The sequence below is a fragment of the Bufo gargarizans genome, chromosome 3 (assembly GCF_014858855.1).
Source record: "Bufo gargarizans isolate SCDJY-AF-19 chromosome 3, ASM1485885v1, whole genome shotgun sequence".
Lineage (NCBI taxonomy): Eukaryota > Metazoa > Chordata > Amphibia > Anura > Bufonidae > Bufo > Bufo gargarizans.
In genome coordinates, this window is record NC_058082.1 from 48356486 (window position 1) to 48378877 (window position 22392).

A 22392-nucleotide genomic window follows, 5' to 3' on the forward strand; every position below is an offset into this window, starting at 1 on the left:
TGTGACCATTGTGACTTTTTCTTTCATTGACCAAAGGGTACCAACAATTTTGTCCACGTCTGTATTTGTTGAACATTTTTTTTCCATCTTTACTATTCCTTTAAAAAGTGACCTTGGGCTTGAGGTAACAAGGGAAATCTACCCCCCTCGGCGTGCTACAAGTTAATCAGACCAGTCCATGCTGATAATAAATAATTTATTTGCTAAAATTTACTCCTAATGAAAATTAAAATGCTCCCATTTCGCTCCTATTAAGCTTTGACATCTGCTTTATCATCTAATTACACATGCAAAAGAAACATAATTCTCAATTAATTCAAAATATAAGAGACTCTATGAATGCCAAGCGTGGCTGATCCATCCTGCCGGCTAAGGGTGCCCTTGTCCAGGAAGGACGTGCTGCTCCTGTTCAACGGTTTTTCTTTATTTCTAGCTCTAGTCTAGTGTATATACAAAAAAATATATATCTATATTACTATATTAAAGGGGTTGTGTAGCTAGGATATGCCCCTATTGTCTGATAGGTGCGGGTCCTAAACAGAGCCCTGAAAGAAGTTCTCACTGTGCATTCATTTCCATGAGGTTGCCGAAAGTAGCCGAGTGCTGGCTCAGCTATTTCCTTCTGGCCCATAGAAGTGAATGGGAGCGGTGACTGGTCATGCGCGATGCGCTCCCATTCGATTCTATAGGGAGAGTGCTTGGTGGTGGCCGGACCGGAGGCTAGCAATCACAGTAAGGCCCCATTCACACGTCCGCGATTTCGTTTTGCATTTTGCGGAACGGAATTGCGGACCCATTCATTTCTATGGGGCTGCACGATGTGCAGCCCGGATACGGAATTGCGGACCCGTACTTCCGGGTCCGCAATTCCGTTCCCGAAAAAAAAATAGAACATGTCCTATTCTTGTCCGCAATTGCAGACAAGATTAGGCATTTTCTATTAAGTGCCGGCAATGTGTGGTCCGCAAAATGCGGAAACGCACATTGCCGGTGTCCGTGTTTTGCGGATCCATGGATCTGCAAAACACTTACGGACGTGTGAATGGACCCTGAGGGTAGGTTACACCTCCGTTTAACTGATCCGGCTTTTCTGGCACACTACAGATCTGGCCTCGCTGAATACTGCGGTTCACTGCTAGACCCAATGGACTATAATGGGAGTGGCAGGGATTTGGCCGCTTTCTGCCATAAGCGCTGGTTTATGGGGGGAAAAAAACTGCTGGATCTCATTACAGTCAATAGGGTCTAAATGGCAGTATCCGGCTAAGGCTGGGCCGAGCTGGAACAGCCTGCTGGATCAGGTAAAAAGAGGTGTGACTATAACAGTCTCGCTCTCTCGCTCGCTCTCTCTCTCTCTTAGTGCGCACCTTGCACCTAAATAGCCCAGTAATAAGCTGGACTATCAAGAAAACTTTTACTGGCCAGGAAAGAAATGATCGGCCCCACTACCAACCAGACCATTGTTGCGTAAAAATAAAGGCCTGAAAACAGGACTTGCCAAAGCCCTTAGCAAACTACTCAACTTTCCTGGATTCCTTATACCTAATCCAGCTTTCCCTGGTAGAGATATATGCTTCATGGAGCCTATTACATATATGAGAGGAATTTCTGAGAAATAAAACAATCTCCGATCACTTTTCCTGCCACTGCTTCACTATATAGACAAAACTATAAAAAAAAATATATATATATATTGCACTTCATGAGTGTAACCAGAGTGCCCTGACGTCAAATGGCTCTTATCCTCATTTCCAGCACACAGTGTCGGGAGAGAAAATAAAAACTAAACAGACGCTGCTAAACAGTATGATATACAGATGAAAAAAAGATTGAGATTCCTCAGTGGTTGATACTAGGGATGAGCGAATCAACTTCGGATGAAGCATCCAAAGTCGATTTGCATAAAACTTTGTTTCAATACTGTACGGAGCGAGCGCTCCGTCCGGTATTAGAATGTATTTGCTCCGATTAAATCCAGTTTGATATGGTAAGCGGTGGGGGTGTAACTAATAAGAGGAAGAGAGGAGGAAAAGATGTATAAAGAGGGAGCTGGGATAAACTTTTTTTTTTTTCCCTTTGTGTTGAGCTAAAGAAAGAAGATAATTTCCATTGCAATCTTTCATCTACCGGCTTTATTTCATTCCCTATTGCTTCCCTCTATATATTGCATTTTGGCCTTTCAGGAGCTCTCTATCCTCTACCCCCTAACCGCTAAGACACTAACTTGGTTTTGGGACTGTGACCCCTCCGTAGACTGCGGTAATATTCTTTCCAACCTACCATCTCACTAACGGTGTACTAAATCTGGACTGGTCATTCTTGAACCAGGTTTAACAACTGTGACTTTCTTCTTATTTAATTATTCCTGCTGAAAATGCCTCCCAAGAAAAAGAGTTGATCAACATGGATCTAATACTAACCATGCTAATAGACGTTCTGCCGCGGGTTTGGGAGCGGATACAAGACATAAACAAAATGCTTTAAGTAAATATCTGACATCTGCATCCCCTCCACTAAGAAGCCCCAACACGGGGAATGAGATAGGGGAGAGGTCACCTGAACTGAGACCACCTTGTTGCTTGGTAGGTGGGCTTAGATGTGTTTTGATCAAAATGTATTGACCAAATGTCTCAGATTTTGTCACCAGAGTGAGGGCTTAGTCCATATGTTATGCTTGCGTCTATTATTATAGTGCATTATTTTCTGTGATTGTGGAATGGTGTTTAACTCCATAATTATTGAGAGAGTGCATAGGATCCCTAACCAAAGGAGAAAACCAGGAGAATATCCAATTTTGATTCCGAAACCTGAAAAGGATTTATTAAGACCAGAGTCGTATAGACGCATTTCACTCTTGAATACTAATATTAAATTGTTGGCCAAGGTACTGGCAAAGAGGTTAACAAAAGTAATAAAAACAATAATAAAAGACGATCAAACAGGGTTGATTCCTGGACGATTGATATATTCTAATATCAGAAGATTATTTATGAATATAGAAGCAAAAAGAGACAAAAACTGTAAAAATATTATCATTAGATGTAATTAAGGCTTTTCATTGTATAGAGTGGGAATATTTGTGGGAGGTTCTTAGACGGTTTGGTTTTGGGGAGTCCTTTATACGGTAGATTGGATTAAGCTTATTTATTCATGTCCTAGGGCGAGGGTGGCGGTAAATGGGGTGACGTCCCTGCCTTTTGCCCTTTTTAGGGGCACTAGGCAGGGATGTCCCTTATCGTCGCTGCTTTTTGCAATTGCAATAGAACCATTAGCGATAACTGTTAGAGAGAATGAAAGTATTAAGGGATTTCAATATGGTAATGAAAGGGAGAAAATAATGATATATGCAGATGATATTCTGCTGTATTTAGCAAATATTGATGTGGAAATGGTAAAAGTGATGGAAATAATTGAGAGATTTGGATATTATGTGGGACTTAAAATAAATTGGGAAAAATCTCACTTGATGTTGTTAGGGGATGAAGTAAGGGATTGGAGTTTTGGAGTTCACCAGGTGGATAGAGATGGTAGATTTAGGTATTTGGGAGTAAATATAGCAAGAAAACCAATGGAATATGTTAGGTTGAATGATACATATTTGGAAAAGATTACCATTGTCTATGATGGGGAGAATTAAACTTAATAAAGATGGTTCTTCTTCCGAGGATTCTTTATGTATTGCAATGTGCTCCAGTTAAGGTTTTCACGATTATGAATAGATTGATGAGGGAATTTATTTGGAAAGATGGGAATTCAAGGATAAAGGTTAGATAGTTTGCAGTTACCATGTAAAGAGGGTGGAATGGCACTTCCAAATTGGTATATATATATTTTTTAGGCCTCTTGCACATGACCGTATGCCCTCCGAGACATATGATCCGTGAGCGGCATACATCATGCGCATGGAAGCGCACAGCATCATAGGTTACATATGATCTTATGAGTGCGGGACAATAGCCCCGTAGGCGTCCCGATGCGCACAGCATTATAGTAATCTATGATGCTGTGTGCTCCCGATGTATGCCGCTCCGGGACATATGGCCCGCTCACGGATCATATGTCTCGGAGGGCATACGGTCGTGTGCAAGAGGCCTTAGTTGCACAGTTTGGTTTTATGACTGGGGGGAATTTTTTTAATTGTCACAAAATTGGGTTGGAAGGATAATCAACTGAAGATGAAGGAGGTATTGGAATCGGGAATATTGGGGAGTATAAATAATGATAATTATATTTTTAAGTTAATGGATCACGTTTGGAGAGAGAATTAAAAAATTGTGGATTTTAAAGGATACATAGATTTCACCCCTATATGGAATAATATTAATTTGCGAGAAATACAGAAAATTAAAGATTATGTAAACTGGGAAAATAAGGGTATTCGGTTGGTGTCTCTATTATTTGAGGGGGTTTATTAAAAGATTTTGATACACTTAAAGAATTTGGGATCCTGAATAAAGAATTCTATAGATATTCACAGTTGAGAGAAGCAATTAATTCGTCATCAGTAGATTCCCTGAAATATGAAAAGGCCCCTATGGAGAATATCAATCAACTCTTTGATAATACTAAACTAAAAGGTGGGGTTTAGAGAAGATATAGGCGGTTGCTGAAAATTAAACAAAGTAAGATTATCATAGTGGCTAAAGAGAAGTGGAAAAAAGAAAGATGGGATTTTGGAAGAACAGTGGGAGGAAGTATTGAAAAATAGATCTATGGTCTCAATGGGGGCCTCTCATGGGGTTTCTCAATTTTTCTTTATTCATAGGTTATATCGATCTCCTCTTTTGCTTAAAAAAATGGGTATAAAACCCACAGACAAATGCCCTAGATGTGGTAGGGACCAAGCAGGCCTCTTCCACCTGGTATGGAGATGTCCCAAATAGTTCCGATACTGGGCTGAGATAGCGGTTATTATTAAAAGAAGTACAAATAGACTGAGATCCATTGGCATGTATTTTAGGCGGTATGATGCATTTACAGATCTCAAATATAGATAAACAAGTACTCTGTAAAATACGAAGTCGATTCGCTCATCCCTAGTTGATACCTTTTAATGGTAACTGAAAAGAGGACGACAAAATTGCAAGCTTTTGAGGCTACCTGGGCCTCTTCGTCAGGTGTCTCTTATGACCGTATCTGAAGAATCACATATTTACATGGCACAAATATATATTTTAGGCCTCATGCACACTATCGTTCCGTTTTTTGCGGTCCGCAAAACACGGAAGCCGCCCGTGTGCCTTCAGCAATTTGCGGAACGGAACAGGCGGCCCATTGTAATAATGCCTATTCTTGTCTGCAAAACGGACAAGAATAGGTCATGTTCTATTTTTTTTGCGGGGCCACGGAACGGAGCAACGGATGCAGACAGCACATTCCGGCCCCATTGAAAATGAATGGGTCTGCACCCGTTCCGCAAAATTGCGGAACGGATGCGGCCCCATTTTGCGGATGTGTGAATGGAGCCTTATACTGTGATATACAGAGAAATCTACTTCTGCTAGAGAAAAACAGACACTGCTGAGCCCAATAATATAGTCATGAATGTCTACTTCTGCAGTGTGCGCCGTACACTGCACGGAGAAGTATGTAATTTGTGGCGCACACACAAACTGTGTAACGTAAATTACATACTACTGAATACGACTATACAGTCCTTGCAGGCACCAGTAACCAAAAACAGTGTGCGGTGCTCCAGTTCTATATTATTAGTACACTGCACGCAGACATCTCATCTTCCAGAGCCTCTGGGTCAAAAGGTGCAGTTTAACTTTCTGCGTCACTAAACACAGATCATCCAGGTTTTATTTTCCTTCATTGGACAAAAGTTGTTTGTGAGTCTTTTTGTTTAAGTTCTTCCTTGTAGGAAAGGCAAGAGAGGAATGTATCAGCATGAAATGCACAAATCTGCCGGAAATTTTCATTTCTGACCTCAACATACCTAAATGTGTAGTATGTAGTCAATTTTAAAGGGGAGTTAGACTTAAAGTGAACCTGTCACCATTAAAATTCAACATAATCTGCAGGCAGCATGTTATAGAGCAGGAGGAGCTGAGCAGGTTCATATATAGTTATATGGGAAAAAGTTCAGTATAAATTGTAATTTATTCAATTAAATCCCTGCTCATTCCGGGCTGTGAAGTCCAGGAGGCGGTCCTATCAGTGATTGACAGCCTCCCCTCTATGACTGTGTAGATACCGGTCATCACTGGAAGCACCGCCTCCTGGACGTCAAGGCTCAGAATAAGCAGAAATTAAATGTATATAATACAACTTATACTGAATATTTTCCCATAAAACTATACATCAATCTGCTCAGCTCCTCCTGCTCTATAACAAGCTGCCTTCAGCTCAGACACCTTTTTCAATGTGACAGGTTTCCTTTAAATTGTATAAAATGTAACCTTTATTGCATCTCATTTATTAATCATCATGTTAGGAATTATTGGTAATCTTTAAACCACCACAGTGGAACTCTCAGTATTATCGGTATAGGTATAGGAGTTGAAATATGTCTACTGCTCAGATTCTCAGCAGTGACTCCAAATCTTGCTATCGATAGTTAGGCTGGTTGTTGAGCGCACGCTCCAGCTCTTCTAATCGATATTATTCTATCTCACGCACTTTCTGTTGCCTACCTAACTGTGTTTCCACTGCTAACACTAAAAACTTGATAAACGCTGCTGCCCCCCCCCCCCCCGACATGTTTGGCCGGAAAATCGACATCCCCAGGGGAAACGGGCAGTGTAATACCATTAGGGTTTATTGACATAATGGAGTCTTATCACAGCTTTTGCATCAATTATCCCAAAATATGACCACACTGTGTGAATTGAGAATTGGATTTTAACCCTGATTACGGCATACATATTAGGACATCGTCAGACATCATCCACAACTCCATCCTCCGTCAGGCAAAACTCAATCAGCCCTCAGACATCAGACAAAACTCCGTCCTCCGTCAGGCAAAACTCCATCAGACATCAGACAAAACTCCGCCCTCCGTCACCCAAAACTCCATCAGACCTCAGACATCAGACAAAACTCCGTCCTCCATCAGGCAAAACTCCATCAGACCTCAGAAATCAGACAAAACTCCGTCCTCCGTCACCCAAAACTCCATCAGCCCTCAGACATCAGACAAAACTCCGTCCTCCGTCAGGCAAAACTCCATCAGACCTCAGACATCAGACAAAACTCCGTCCTCCGTCACCCAAAACTCCATCAGACCTCAGACATCAGACAAAACTCCGTCCTCCGTCACCCAAAACTCCATCAGACCTCAGACATCACACAAAACTCCGTCCTCCGTCACCCAAAACTCCATCAGACCTCAAACATCAGACAAAACTCTGTCCTCCGTCACCCAAAACTCCATCAGACCTCAGACATCAGACAAAACTCCGTCCTCCGTCACCCAAAACTCCATCAGACCTCAGACATCAGACAAAACTCTGTCCTCCGTCAGGCAAAACTCCATCAGACCTCAGACATCAGACAAAACTCTGTCCTCCGTCAGGCAAAACTCCATCAGACCTCAGACATCAGCTAAAACTCTGTCCTCCCTAACTCAAAATACGCCCTACTACACACACTCTTCACCTGACGGAGCTGCTAGCTGCTGGAGAGGCAAAGGACCTGTGATGACGTCATGACCATGTGACGAGTCACGTGTGTGGGAGGGGTCAGATGTGCACAGCAGCTGGTAGAGTGTACAGAACAGTAGCCATCAAATAGAGCTCTGTACTAGAGATGTGTGTGTAACCTGCATGTAGCAGAGCTGTGTACTGTGTTACAGAGATGTATGTGTAACCTGCATGTAGCAGAGCTGTGTACTGTGTTACAGAGATGTATGTGTAACCTGCAGGTAGCAGATCTGTATGTGTAACCTGCAGGTAGCAGAGCTGTGTACTGTGTAGCAGATCTGTATGTGTAACCTGCAGGTAGCAGAGCTGTGTACTGTGTTACAGAGATGTATGTGTAACCTGCATGTAGCAGAGCTGTGTACTGTGTTACAGAGATGTATGTGTAACCTGCAGGTAGCAGATCTGTATGTGTAACCTGCAGGTAGCAGAGCTGTGTACTGTGTAGCAGATCTGTATGTGTAACCTGCAGGTAGCAGAGCTGTGTACTGTGTAGTAGATCTGTATGTGTAACCTGCATGTAGCAGAGCTGTGTACTGTGTTACAGAGATGTATGTGTAACCTGCAGGTAGCAGAGCTGTGTACTGTGTAGCAAATCTGTATGTGTAACCTGCAGGTAGCAGAGCTGTGTACTGTGTAGCAGAGCTGTATGTGTAACCTGCATGTAGCAGAGCTGTGTACTGTGTAGCAGTGCTGTATGTGTAACCTGCATGTAGCAGTGCTGTGTACTGTGTAGCAGAGCTGTATGTGTAACCTGCATGTAGCAGAGCTGTGTACTGTGTTACAGAGATGTATGTGTAACCTGCAGGTAGAAGAGCTGTGTACTGTGTAGCAGATCTGTATGTGTAACCTGCATGTAGCAGAGCTGTGTACTGTGTAGCGGAGCTGTATGTGTAACCTGCATGTAGCAGAGCTGTGTACTGTGTAGCAGTGCTGTATGTCTAACCTGCATGTAGCAGAGCTGTGTACTGTGTAGCAGAGCTGTATGTGTAACCTGCATGTAGCAGAGCTGTGTACTGTGTAGCAGAGCTGTATGTGTAACCTGCATGTAGCAGAGCTGTGTACTGTGTTACAGAGATGTATGTGTAACCTGCAGGTAGCAGATCTGTATGTGTAACCTGCAGGTAGCAGAGCTGTGTACTGTGTAGCAGATCTGTATGTGTAACCTGCAGGTAGCAGAGCTGTGTACTGTGTAGTAGATCTGTATGTGTAACCTGCATGTAGCAGAGCTGTGTACTGTGTTACAGAGATGTATGTGTAACCTGCAGGTAGCAGAGCTGTGTACTGTGTAGCAAATCTGTATGTGTAACCTGCAGGTAGCAGAGCTGTGTACTGTGTAGCAGAGCTGTATGTGTAACCTGCATGTAGCAGAGCTGTGTACTGTGTAGCAGTGCTGTATGTGTAACCTGCATGTAGCAGTGCTGTGTACTGTGTAGCAGAGCTGTATGTGTAACCTGCATGTAGCAGAGCTGTGTACTGTGTTACAGAGATGTATGTGTAACCTGCAGGTAGCAGAGCTGTGTACTGTGTAGCAGATCTGTATGTGTAACCTGCATGTAGCAGAGCTGTGTACTGTGTAGCGGAGCTGTATGTGTAACCTGCATGTAGCAGAGCTGTGTACTGTGTAGCAGTGCTGTATGTGTAACCTGCATGTAGCAGAGCTGTGTACTGTGTAGCAGAGCTGTATGTGTAACCTGCATGTAGCAGAGCTGTGTACTGTGTAGCAGAGCTGTATGTGTAACCTGCATGTAGCAGTGCTGTGTAAAAACACCCATTGTATAAAAATATATTCCCCATACGGCAAACGGCAAAACAGAAGAAAAAAAAAGAGTCCAAATGTCCTATTCGCCGTTTTTGGTCGCTTCATTTGCTACAAAAATGTAAATAAAAAGTGATCAAAAAGTCTTAAACACCCCAGAATGGTATCAGTGAAAAGTTCAGATTGCCCCGCAAAAAATGAGCCCCCATCCAGCTCTGTACACATAATTACAAAAAAGTTATAGAGCTCAAAATAGAGCTCCTGTCACTCCGAGTTACTCAGAATTGGTAACCCTAATTAATAAATACATGCAACATGAATGCATATATGCCGCTTCACACAGATCACAAGTGTTAGGCCTCTTGCACATGAACGTTGTTGGTCCATTCCGTGCATTGGGGACAGCAATTTGCACTCCCCAATGCAAGGGCAATGTGCGTGCAGCAGCCGGGACAGATCCAGACCCATTCAACTTGAATAGGTCCGTGAATATGTTCTACTTTTTTGCTGTGCGGAGGCATGGCCAGAAACACCACGGAAGCACTCTGTAGTGCTTCTGTGGGGATCCGATCCGTGTTTCTGTTCCGTTCGAGTGAATGGGTCGACATCACGGATGCGGGATGCACACGGCTGGTGCCCTGTGTATTGCGGAACCGCCGTATGTGGTCCACAATACGACCACAGGCACACAGCGACCATGTGCAAGAGGCCTTACAAAGATGGGATTTAAGGTGCACATCCTCTTGTGCTTCCCATATTCCACAGATTTATATCACACAGCTACTTACAGTTGTGCTGATAAGTTTACATACCCTTGCAGAATTTATGATTTCTTAAAGGGGTATTCTCATCTTCCCTTTTTCATACTTACCTTCCTTGAGCGTGACGTTCACTTCCTGTATTCTTCTCCCGGCCGGGCCGCGCTTGCGCAGAAGACTGAAGATTCTCTCCCGGCCGCGCCGCGCAATGTCCTGAACGCGCACAGCGCCGCGCATGTGCCATGGTGACTTATTCCTGGCCTGTATAGTACAGAGTCGGCGTGCGCATTCGCGCCTCTGTACTATACTGGCCAGGAAGAAGTCATCATGGCGCATGTGCGGCGGCATGCGCGTTCAGGACATTGCGCGGCCCAGCCGGGAGAGAATTTTCCGTCTTCTGCGCAAGCGTGGCCCGGCTGGATTCGACAGGAGAGGTGGCCGTGACCAGGGGAGACCAAAGACAACATCAGGTAAGAGGGGACTTATTTTCTAAAAAAGGATGGGAATTGGGTAATAAAATGTATTTAGAAAAATTATCACTGTCAAATCATTAACAGATTTACCGGTGATCCATTAAGATGAGAATACCCCTTTAACCATTGTTCAGAGAATATGAATGATAACACGGACACTTTTCTCTCGCTCGTGGTTAGTGGTCGGGTGAAGCCATTTATGTCAAACAACTGTGTTTACTCTTTATAAATCATAATCACAACACAAACTCCCCAAATGACCCTGATCAGAAGTTTACACGCCCCAGTTATGAATACCATGTATTGCCCCCTTTAACATCAATGACAGTTTGAAGTCTTTTGTGGTAGTTATGGATGAGGCTCTTTATTTTCTCAGATGGTAAAACTGCCCATTCTTCCTGTTGAAAAAAAAAAAGCAATTCCACCACAGTTTTACGTGATTTTTATTTACAACATTCGATGTGCGATAAAACTGACTGGTTACTTTTATTCTACAGGTCAGATCGAATCCGGCGATACCTTATATGTATAGTTTTTCTTGCGTTTTAATAGTGATAAAAAAATTAAAATATCCGATTTTTTTTGTCGCCATATTTTGAGCCCCATAACTTTTTTGTAATTATGTGTACAGAGCTGGATGGGGGCTCATTTTTTGCGGGGCAATCTAAACTTTTTACTGATACCATTCTGGGGTGTTTAAGACTTTTTGATCACTTTTTATTTACATTTTTGTAGCAAATGAAGTGACCAAAAACGGCGAATCGGACATTTGGACTCTTTTTTTTTCTGTTTTGCTGTTTGCCGTATGGGGAATATATTTTTATAAAATGGGCGTTTTTACACATTGCGAAACCCATGATGTGTCTTTTATTTTAATTTTGGGAAAAGGGGGGTGATCTGAATATTTATGGGTTTTTTTTACACTTTTTTATAGTTCCCAGGTTACACACACATCTCTGTAACACAGTACACAGCTCTGCTACATGCAGTTAGACAAACTGCTCTATATACACAGTACACAGCTCTGCTACCTGCAGGTTGCACATACATCCCTGTAACACAGTACACAGCTCTGCTACATGCAGATTACACATACAGCTCTGCTACACAGTACACAGCTCTGCTACATGCAGGTTACACACACATCTCTGTAACACAGTACACAGCTCTGCTACATGCTGTTACACACACTGCTCTATATACACAGTACACAGCTCTGCTACATGCAGGTTACACACACATCTCTGTAACACAGTACACATCTCTGCTACACAGTACACAGCACTGCTACCTGCAGGTTGCACATACATCCCTGTAACACAGTACACAGTTCTGCTACATGCAGGTTACACATACAGCTCTGCTACACAGTTCACAGCTCTGCTACATGCAGGTTACACATACAGCTCTGCTACACAGTACACAGCTCTGCTACATGCAGGTTACACATACAGATCTGCTACATAGTACACAGCTCTGCTACCTGCAGGTTACACGTACATCTCTGTAACACAGTACACAGCTCTGCTACCTGCAGGTTACACATACAGATCTGCTACACAGTACACAGCTCTGCTACATGCAGGTTACACATACATCTCTGTAACACAGTACACAGCTCTGCTACATGCAGGTTACACACACATCTCTAGTACAGAGCTCTATTTGATGGCTACTGTTCTGTACACTCTACCAGCTGCTGTGCACATCTGACCCCTCCCACACACGTGACTCGTCACATGGTCATGACGTCATCACAGGTCCTTTGCCTCTCCAGCAGCTAGCAGCTCTGTCAGGTGAAGAGTGTGTGTAGTAGGGCGTATTTTGAGTTAGGGAGGACAGAGTTTTGGCTGATGTCTGAGGGAGGACAGAGTTTTAGCTGATGTCTGAGGTCTGATGGAGTTTTGCCTGACGGAGGACGGAGTTTTGTCTGATGTCTGATGTCTGATGTCTGATGGAGTTTTGGGTGACGGAGGACGGAGTTTTGTCTGATGTCTGAGGTCTGATGGAGTTTTGGGTGACGGAGGACGGAGTTTTGTCTGATGTCTGAGGTCTGATGGAGTTTTGGGTGACGGAGGACGGAGTTTTGTCTGATGTCTGAGGTCTGATGGAGTTTTGGGTGACGGAGGACGGAGTTTTGTCTGATGTCTGAGGTCTGATGGAGTTTTGGGTGACGGAGGACGGAGTTTTGTCTGATGTCTGAGGTCTGATGGAGTTTTGGGTGACGGAGGACGGAGTTGTGTCTGATGTCTGAGGTCTGATGGAGTTTTGCCTGATGGAGGACGGAGTTTTGTCTGATGTCTGAGGTCTGATGGAGTTTTGGGTGACGGAGGACGGAGTTTTGTCTGATGTCTGAGGTCTGATGGAGTTTTGGGTGACGGAGGACGGAGTTGTGTCTGATGTCTGAGGTCTGATGGAGTTTTGCCTGATGGAGGACGGAGTTTTGTCTGATGTCTGAGGTCTGATGGAGTTTTGGGTGACGGAGGACGGAGTTGTGTCTGATGTCTGAGGTCTGATGGAGTTTTGCCTGATGGAGGACGGAGTTTTGTCTGATGTCTGAGGTCTGATGGAGTTTTGGGTGACGGAGGACGGAGTTTTGTCTGATGTCTGAGGGCAGATGGAGTTTTGTCTGACAGAAGACGGAGTTTTGTCTGATGTCTGATGGAGTTTTGCCTGACGGAGGACGGAGTTTTGTCTGATGTCTGAGGGCTGATGGAGTTTTGCCTGACGGAGGATGGAGTTGTGGATGATGTCTGACGATGTCCTAATATGTATGCCGTACCTGATAATGCTTACCTTAAATAATGAACGACACACATACTCATAGACCATGTGCTTCAAGGAACTGATCAGTGACTTGATCCTTAATTCTGTACTTCCTGGATCCTAACAAAGAAGAAAAGTGAAATTAAGAACAAATGAACAAAGAAAGAAAAGTGAAGAAAAGTGAAATTAAGAACAAATTGTTGTCAATAGTGTTACAGGACGCTGGACTTTATCAGACGCCAAGTTTCTGGTTGCATCTCTGGATATACAGATAGATAGACAGGATGAGAGAATCATTTGTACCTGTTCGGAATTTGTCCCGAATTTCCCAAAAAGCATGAATTCTAAAGAACCCAAACTTTTGTGATCTGTTTTGGGCGAATTCAGAGAGAGAGATTTGCTCTTTCCTAATTCTAACAAGCCCAAATATTTTGTCGTTCTTTTCAGAAAAATAAAGACACATCTGCACATTAAAAACGTGTAATTCTGCTTTCCTTCCAAAGGGATTAAAAAAAAAAAAGTGTTTTGCAACTGCAACATATCCTTCCACTCATTGCTCACCCTTTTATACATATTTATGATGCAATACTAGGAAACTAAGTAAGCCAGCCTCACATCTGCAACTAGTTCCTTGAGGACAAAAGCTCTTTATCAGAGCAAAGCAGATAGAATCAGCTTTTCAAGTCAAGAGGCCTTGGGTGGACCTCTGGGTGGGCACCATTTCTATTAAGGAGACCAGTTAAAAGGGGTTGTCCAGCTGTTAATATTGATGACCTATCCTCAAGATAGTAGACAAAAGTGTTTGTAGAGCAGCACCCACGAACATAAATGGCCACACCGGTAATGCAATAGCCGAGCCACGACCGCAGATCCTCAGCAGTCGACCGTATAGTAAATGAAGAGAGTTAGCGGCAGCATCTCCAGTGAATCCTTTATTGGACGGACTTTACAGAAAGTGTACCATAAAATCAAGCCTAGGCTTGACAAAAAGCTGGGATACAGCCGAAACACTGCTGCTTGATTTTATGGCACATTTTCTGTAAAGTCCGTCCAATAAAGGATTCACTGGAGATGCTGCTGCTACCTCTCTTCATTTACTATCCTCAAGACAGGTCATCAATAACTGATCGACGGGGGTGCCAGGAGTCAGCTGTTTGAAGAAGAGATGGAGCACCATGTGAGTGCTACTTCCTCTTCATTACACTGCGCTTTATCCCGGAAGTGCTGTGTAACACAAGTACCCTCTCTATTCAAGTAAATGGAGCGAGTACTTTTAAGTACACTACGCCGCCGCACCACAGGAGACTAGGCATAGTGCAAAAACCAGGAAGTGTCACTTGCATCAAGCGCCGCCTCCTCATCAAACAGTTGATCGGCAGGAGTGCAGGGTGTCGGACCCCCGCCAATCTGATATTGATAACCTATCCTGACGATAGCTCATCAATATTAACGGCTGGACAACCCCTTTAACATCCGTGATGACTACTATAAATATGACAACGTTCCTCTGGGTTTCTCAAAAAAATATATGAAAATTAGTATATTTTAAAGCTGTTGGTATCAGAAAGGCTTGGGAAAGTTAATCTGAATAGCTTTCCCATAAACCCAGAAGGGCATTGCCTATCCTACAATACTCCATGTATGTACTATACAAACTAGGGGCTCTCCGTAATGAGATAGAGTAACCCCCAAACAACACATATAGATTGCAGAGAAACCTAAGGGCATATGAATGTCTCTCTCAGAATTAATTTGTGTCCAAATTGAATAAAAAAAAAAATTGGGCGAACTTTAAAGGGGGTTGCCCGGGTTCAGAGCTGAACCTGGACATACCCTTATTTTCACCCAGGCAGCCTCCCTTAAGCTAGCATCGGAGCATCTCATGCTCCGATGCGCTCCCTTGCCCTGCGCTATATTGCACAGGTCAAGGGCTCTTTTGTTTTCAATAACGCACTGCTGGGCGGAAACTTCCGCCCGGCAGTGTGTTCGGTGACATCACCGGCTCTGATGGGCGGGCTTTAGCGCTGTCCTAGCCGTTTTACTGGCTAGGGCAGCGCTAAATGCCGCCCATCAGAGCCGGTGAAGTCACCGAACACACTGGCGGGCGGAAGTTTCCGCCCAGCAGTGCGTTATTGAAAACAAAAGAGCACTTGACCTGAGCTCTGAACCCGGACAACCCCTTTAAGCTAAATAAAACTTAAAAGGTTCACTCATCTCTAATAGATAGATATGAGACAGAATTACACAGCATACACATTTAAACACAAATGGGACAGACTTACTAACCCTGTCTAAAGATGCAAGCTGGATGATAAATGTGGTGCATGGTCACACTCTTTAATGTAATTTTATAGCAACTATTGGTTCGCTTACTTTTTTCCAAAATTTTGTGCCGACATTTTAGGGCAAATTGAGCATCTTGAGACATGCCCCTTTCAGGTTAAGACTCCGATAAGTCACACCCCTCATTGAGTGAGCTGCATTATGTGGATTATTCTTTTTGGCTTAATTGCTTCATATATCTAAATATGACATGAGATGCACAAAAGTGCATAATAAATGTGCTAAATTTTGGCGCAAACTACACAAGAAATCTGGTGGTAACAATAGTAAATGTGAGCCAATATTTAAAAAAAAATAATAATTTGTAAAAAAATAATATATTACAAAAACGACAAACCAAAAACTAGATTTTCTACGCTGATCAAAATGACATTCACGGACTTATTTACATTTAAAAGTCAAAGAAAATGAATTATAAAATTAGCATATTTCATTTCATACTTCCATAAGTCATGTACTTAACCTTATGTCTAAAATGTTAAGTCATCAGAAGAATCCGTCATTTTAAATGGGTTTATCTCCGGCACATTTCCTATTTGACAGACTTCCAAGGTGATGCTGACTCATACAAATGTCCAAAAAGGCAAGTGGGAAAATCAGGGGGAGCTTTTGATCCAGTAGAAGTAGTGCAACGTCTGTCCTACTTTTAAACCGTTTTTATTACGAACGTAAAAATTTACAGTAAATTCACTTTCCTAAAGCTTTTTGCAGCATAAAAAAGTAAATTACTGCTACAGAAAACCAAACAGCATTTATTTAACAACCCAAAATCGTAATGTAGGAAAACCTTGAAGGTAACCGATGCTGTGCTGCATGAATGTGCACAATAGATCAGGAGCTATGGGTCTGGGTAAATACTTAAAGCTGCTCTGTCACCCAGGCATATAGCCTGGAAGGGTTAATGACACTGATTAAACGATACCTGTCTTATACCTTCGCTATCATTATGGAGCACCAGGGGCATTGCTGGAGCGGTGCTTGAACCACATAAGGCTGACCCTGGTGCTGAAATAGTTAATCTGCATAACTTTAAAGGTTTATGTTTTCACTGGCAGACATAAGACAGGTATCGCTTTAATCATCATCAATAACCCAACCAGTCTATATGCCTGGTACGGTAGGGTTGATCCAGGTGACCGAGCCTCTTTAAAGGGGTTGTCCATTCCACCTCACGATAGGCTATCAATATCTGACACCTCGCACCTCCGCCAATCCGCTGTTTCAGAGTAGCTGCGGCTTTGGACGTCGGCGCTGGAACTACACAGTTACATCCATTGCGAAGAGGACGGAGCTGGTGCAGTATTCCCTTTAATGGCCGCAGCGCTGCAGTAACCAACCCTGTCCACTGCACAATGGGGGAGCCGTGTCGTTCCAGTATCGGAGCTACTTTAAAGGACATCTGTCAGAAGATTTATACCTATGAAACTTGAACATCTGACCTGTTGCATGTGTGCTTGGCAGCTGAAGGCTTCTCCTAAAGTCTCATGCGGCTCCGTGCGTTTCAGTATCCAGCACAGGCGCAGTACAGGAAAGAACCTCACCGGCAGTTCACTTCTGTTGAAGTCTTTGAGATTCTTACAGGCTGACTGTCAAGACGTGCCTTAGGTTTGGCTTTGGTAGGCAGCTCGCCATGACAGTCTTGGGAGCCTTCACAAGGCCCCAGGCAGTCATAGCAACCTATCGGAGCCCCACAATTTTGTTGCGGGGACTCCAACCGGAGGGCAGAGAGAGCCCCTCCCTCTGTCTAACCGCTCGGATGCTGTATTCATTCAGGCAGTAGCCAATACCTAGCAGGCTGTAACTTTCTCTGGCAAAATCAGCTGAGCCAGCAGCAGCACTCGTGGCGTACCAACTTTTTAAAAGCTCAGTGGCGTGTCCTTTCTGCCGCGGCTCTATTCCTGTAACGGTCACAGCTAACAGTATATATGCTGGTGGTAGTTGAAGGATGGAACTGAGCATGTGCGACCACCTCAGGAGGTGGACGTGTACATTGTGACACATATTAAACACCTGGGGGTGTCATTATAATAAAAATAAAAATTTCTCAGAACTGGAGCATTTTTGTAACAGAAAGTCGATTACAAAAGTAACTCTTTTTTCATGCTGAATTGTTTCAGAGTAAAATTTTATGGAGACTCGGCCCCTTTAGGGAGTCTTTTGACTGTAACAGTCTGGGATTTATATATAACTGTAAAATTTAGCTTCGTCTATGCGCAAATAAAGACGTGTCTATAATGAAAATTCTAGTTAAGCAGTTTCTTAATGTAATCTTTAAATTGGACCCAAGACAATACTTCATGTTAGGTCAATGTGACATTCACACATATGTGGCGGAGAGACACACAGCTCAGGTTTACAACATGCTAGATGGACATTTGCTTTGTCGTAAGTAAGAAGCTGGGAGGTTTCTAAGTAAAAATGAACTAAGAGTAAAGGAAGAATCAAGGAAATGACAGCGTCCCTTACTGCTTGCATTGAATAACAGCAAGGCTTTGTTCCGACATCATGGCTTATGTTTATAATGGAAACCACAAACCTATCCCAAATCCGTCATATGACAGATTCGACCACACGGACTGATAACGGGGGTCCGTCATCAATGCAATGAATTGTCCATTGTTTTGTAAAAACAGTGACGCGTCCTGCTCTGTGCCATCAAAAGGGACAGAAACCTGATGGGAGCCCAGAGATGTGAACAGAGTCTTATCCTGCTCTCTGACGAAATATCTGTCCCAAAGGTTATACGACATGCATCCTATGCAAAAAAAAAAATAATAATAATAATAATAATAAATAAAAAGTAGAAAAGTAACTTCTCTCTTAAATTTAAAATCTATGTACACTTTGAGACAATTTTTTTTATTATTGCATTTTACTCATTTTGAGCTAAAACATATTTTTTTTCAATTGAGCCCTTTTCTCTCTGCAGCCTTGAGATTCTCTAGTAGCAGGCTCAACATTTTTACTATTTCCGTCAGGCTGCCCAGCGGATGACTCCTTATCTCTGATTCTATAATAAACACTTATTAAAGCTCAATTCCTAACTTACTGATAAGAATCCGGCTTAAATAAGTGTTTATGACCTTTCAGTAGTTTAGAGATGAGGTTGATTAAATGACCAACACAAAGTGAAAGTTCCATTCACATAGCTAGACAGTTAACCCTTTGTGACAGAACGGCTCAATATTCTTAATAAAGACCAATTGAAAAAATGTTTTTGAGCCCAAAATGAGTAAAATGCAATAATAATTGAAAAAAAAAAATATATTTGCCCCCAATGGTGTACATAGCCTTTAAAGGGATTTTCTAGGAATAGAAAATCATGGCCATTTTGTTTCAATGAACAGCGCCACCCCTGCCCATAGCTTGTGTCTGATATTGCAGGTCAGCTTAATTGAAGTGAAAGTGGCTGAGTTGTAATACCACCGACAACCTGTGAACAGGTGTGGTGCTGTCTGTAGAATAAGGCAGTTGTGTGGAGGTGTTACCCGTATCAACCAATGTGATCTCTGCTTTCATTTTCAGACCTGCTTTGTAACACATAAGTTGGATGATTGGTTGTAATGGAGAAGTCCTCTAGTTTTGACTGCACCAGTTCTATATAGAGGCCATTACTTACATGAATTATACGGTAACTTCCTTTTCCCAATATTACACTTTGTTGAAAAGTCAGAATTTGACAGGACGAACCAGACGACTCTAGGACTTTACAACTTGTGATATTTTTTACTCTGGGGGACATGTCGTGTTGTTGAAGCCCGCAGACACTGCCGTATGAGGTACGCTGTGCGGTGCGCTCTAATGAGCTGCGATAATCATCTGCAGTTCTAATTGTGCTTGGTGTGACCTCGCAGGCAGAGATAAGTCTGCGTCTATACAGAAGTGATAGCTCTCGAGGCACGGAGTGACATTAAATTCAGATGCCAATAGCGGGGATTAGCGGATCTGAAACTACAACTCCCAGAAGACTCCATTTACATCTATGGGAAGTACAAGGATAGCTGGGCAAGTGTGCATGCTGAGAGTTGTAGTTTCACAGCAGCTGGAGCTGCAAAGGTTAGTAGCATCTGACCTATAGATACAGGAATGTGGTTGGCAGCTATTGCTGATGGGATCCACTGACAATCTGGCGTCTACATTAGATATGATCCAACCATCTCATATGTACGGTGATGTCGGTGGAAGAAAACCCCATCCAGCCGGGAGCAGACAGCAGCTTGTTCCTTCTCTCCAGTACATGTTCATGGAAATGTCCGGGGAGGTCTCGCCAGCCTTAGTCTTTATTTAGAGTCCAAGTGGATCTGACCAATTTGGAATTTTAGGCCCGGCTCCCAACATGTTTTAAGCCTATATTTGGCAGAAAAAGCTCCCGACATACATACCAAACATACGCATAGGTGTCTTTTTGGCCGCTGTCAAGCCTGTATCAGTCAATGTAGTCTTTTTTGCACTATAGAACCACACAAAGGTATACAGGAAAAGCTGTGAGTGACTTGTATTACTGTACGCTTAATAAATGAGACACATCGCAGTCCTCCCTAGGACATGTACACCAAATATGGGCTCAAAACCTGATATGACCAGAGCATGACACGCCATCTTTGTTATGAAGTCGCTATAGATCTGCTGTGTCACTAGAGAGATTTGTGTCAGATTTGGCCTGGGTCTATTCCTAAGGGCATTATCTAAGTGTCACCCCTGGTTTTTATCCTTTTGCCCCTGTACAGGGATCTGGACTTCATTGCAGGGAACGCACCAGGCAGCTTTCTCTCGGAGTTGTCTCTGTTCAAGTGACTGCTGACCCACGAGAGTGAAGAGACACCAGTGCGGAGAACCTAGAGATCAGGCAAAACCGTAGTCAAGGACAAGCCGAGGTCAGGCAGAGTTAGTGCGATCCGGTAAACAGTCTGAGGTCACGGCAGACAGCTCAAGGTCAGTACAGAGATCAGGCAGAGGTCAGGTTAGTCAGTGAAGGGTCAAATTTGGGAAATAGGCAGCAGTCAGTACACAGGGTAACAAACGTAGAAACAGCACACCTTTGCAGGACACTAGCCAACTAGAACCTATTGCTCAGGCAACTTCTCACGGGTGATGATGCCTTATAAGTACCCCAAAGTAGCCAATGTGGGAAGATTAGGACATGTGTACACTGGCCCTTTAAGAACTGCATGACGTACAGGCTCCACGGGCAGTGGGTGGCATTGCCAGAAAGCACAGCCTGTGAGGAAGGAACAAGCCACTGGAACCTGGGAGCAGGTGAGCAGAGTGGCGGTCATGCCCGACAAGAAGATCAGAGAGGCAGGGGGAATAGACTGCCACCATAACAATCTTGTTAGAAGTGTCTAGCAGCTATCATTAACCTCTACCCAAATATCCTATTATACAGTATGTTGGTCATAGATGGGGATTCCCAGTTGGAGGCCTGTCCATTAGCTAGAAAAAGAGCCACTGTCAAGAGCGGCTCTCGGTTTGGAGGTCTCTGCATTTTTATTTTAGCTGACATATGGTAGTGTAATAAAGCATTTTCCCTGCAAAGGTGCAGTGGTGGAAAATATACTGCTGTCCGCAGTTTTCCTTGGCTGGGGGTTGGCTGCCATACCTTCAGAAATCAGCACCACCAGCAGGGAAAAGGACAACCTCTCTGACGGATGAAAGATAGCTCAGTGTTGATGGCTGAGACCTGCCCGACGTCCACGGTCAGTTTCACGGACGGGTAAATAACAGGCAGAGAAGAAGCCACAAGGAAAGGGGGGCTCACAGACTGACAACACTATGACAGTCTGAAGCCCTCGGAGAATAGGATGTTTAGAAAAGACAGAACATTCCTCTGTACACTACAGAATATGCTTCGCCTCCTAGATCTCGGCAGTGTTGCTGTGTTACAGTCTCATAAGAGTCTGCCTCAGCATATGGAACGGCTCCGGGCACGCTCCATATCCACATTAATCTAGTACAGCACAGCAGTTCAGCCAGGCACTTTTAATTTTGAGATACTTCCGGATATTGTGCATAGATTGCCCAAGTTAAACGCAGAGCACATTCAGACGTGGTGGATTTGTGGTGCAGATTCTGCAACGTAGCAAATTACAGAAAAATACGTGTTGCCCCCGACAGTGTACGTAGCCTTTAAGGATGTGGCCTATATATGACCTTCAGTACGCAGCAAATACATTTTGTTTCCCACCTTCTGAGAGCAATTAACCTTTTCATTTTTCTATTTAATTGATCGTATGGGAGCTTGTTTTTTGTGACAAGTTGCATTTTCTATTGGCACCATTTTTGGATTCATATACAGTAATTTTATAACAATGGCAGAACCTGCTGCCATCAAAACCCATCGGCAACCCACAAATGCGCCAGGGAGGTGCAATAGGGCGACATAGGGAGCCTTTCAAGGGGTTGTGCAGGGGTTTTATATTAATGACCTATCCTCAGCATAGGTCATCAATACCTGATCGGCGGGGGGTCTGACAACCCCGCTGATCAGCTTTTTGACGAGAAGGAGGCTCTCTGTGCGAGCGCCGCTTCCTCTTCATTACACTGTGAGTCGTCTCGGAAGCGAGTGTAATTACAATTACTTGCTCCATTCACTTGAATGGAGTGAATACTTGTAATTATGCTAGCCACTGCTACAGGAGAGACGACAGGGT

At 43.4% G+C, this 22392-nt stretch overlaps 1 protein-coding gene across 2 annotated transcripts in view; it reads right to left on the minus strand.

Annotated features, from left to right (window-relative positions):
* The window catches only part of DYNC2H1 (dynein cytoplasmic 2 heavy chain 1), a 478712-nt gene that overhangs the window by 256096 nt on the left and 200224 nt on the right, over positions 1 to 22392 (minus strand). For both annotated transcript variants that reach the window (XM_044284009.1, XM_044284008.1), the window contains one exon: positions 13430 to 13519. In XM_044284009.1, the coding sequence (XP_044139944.1) occupies positions 13430 to 13519 (90 nt within the window). The remainder of the gene's footprint in view (positions 1 to 13429; positions 13520 to 22392) is intronic.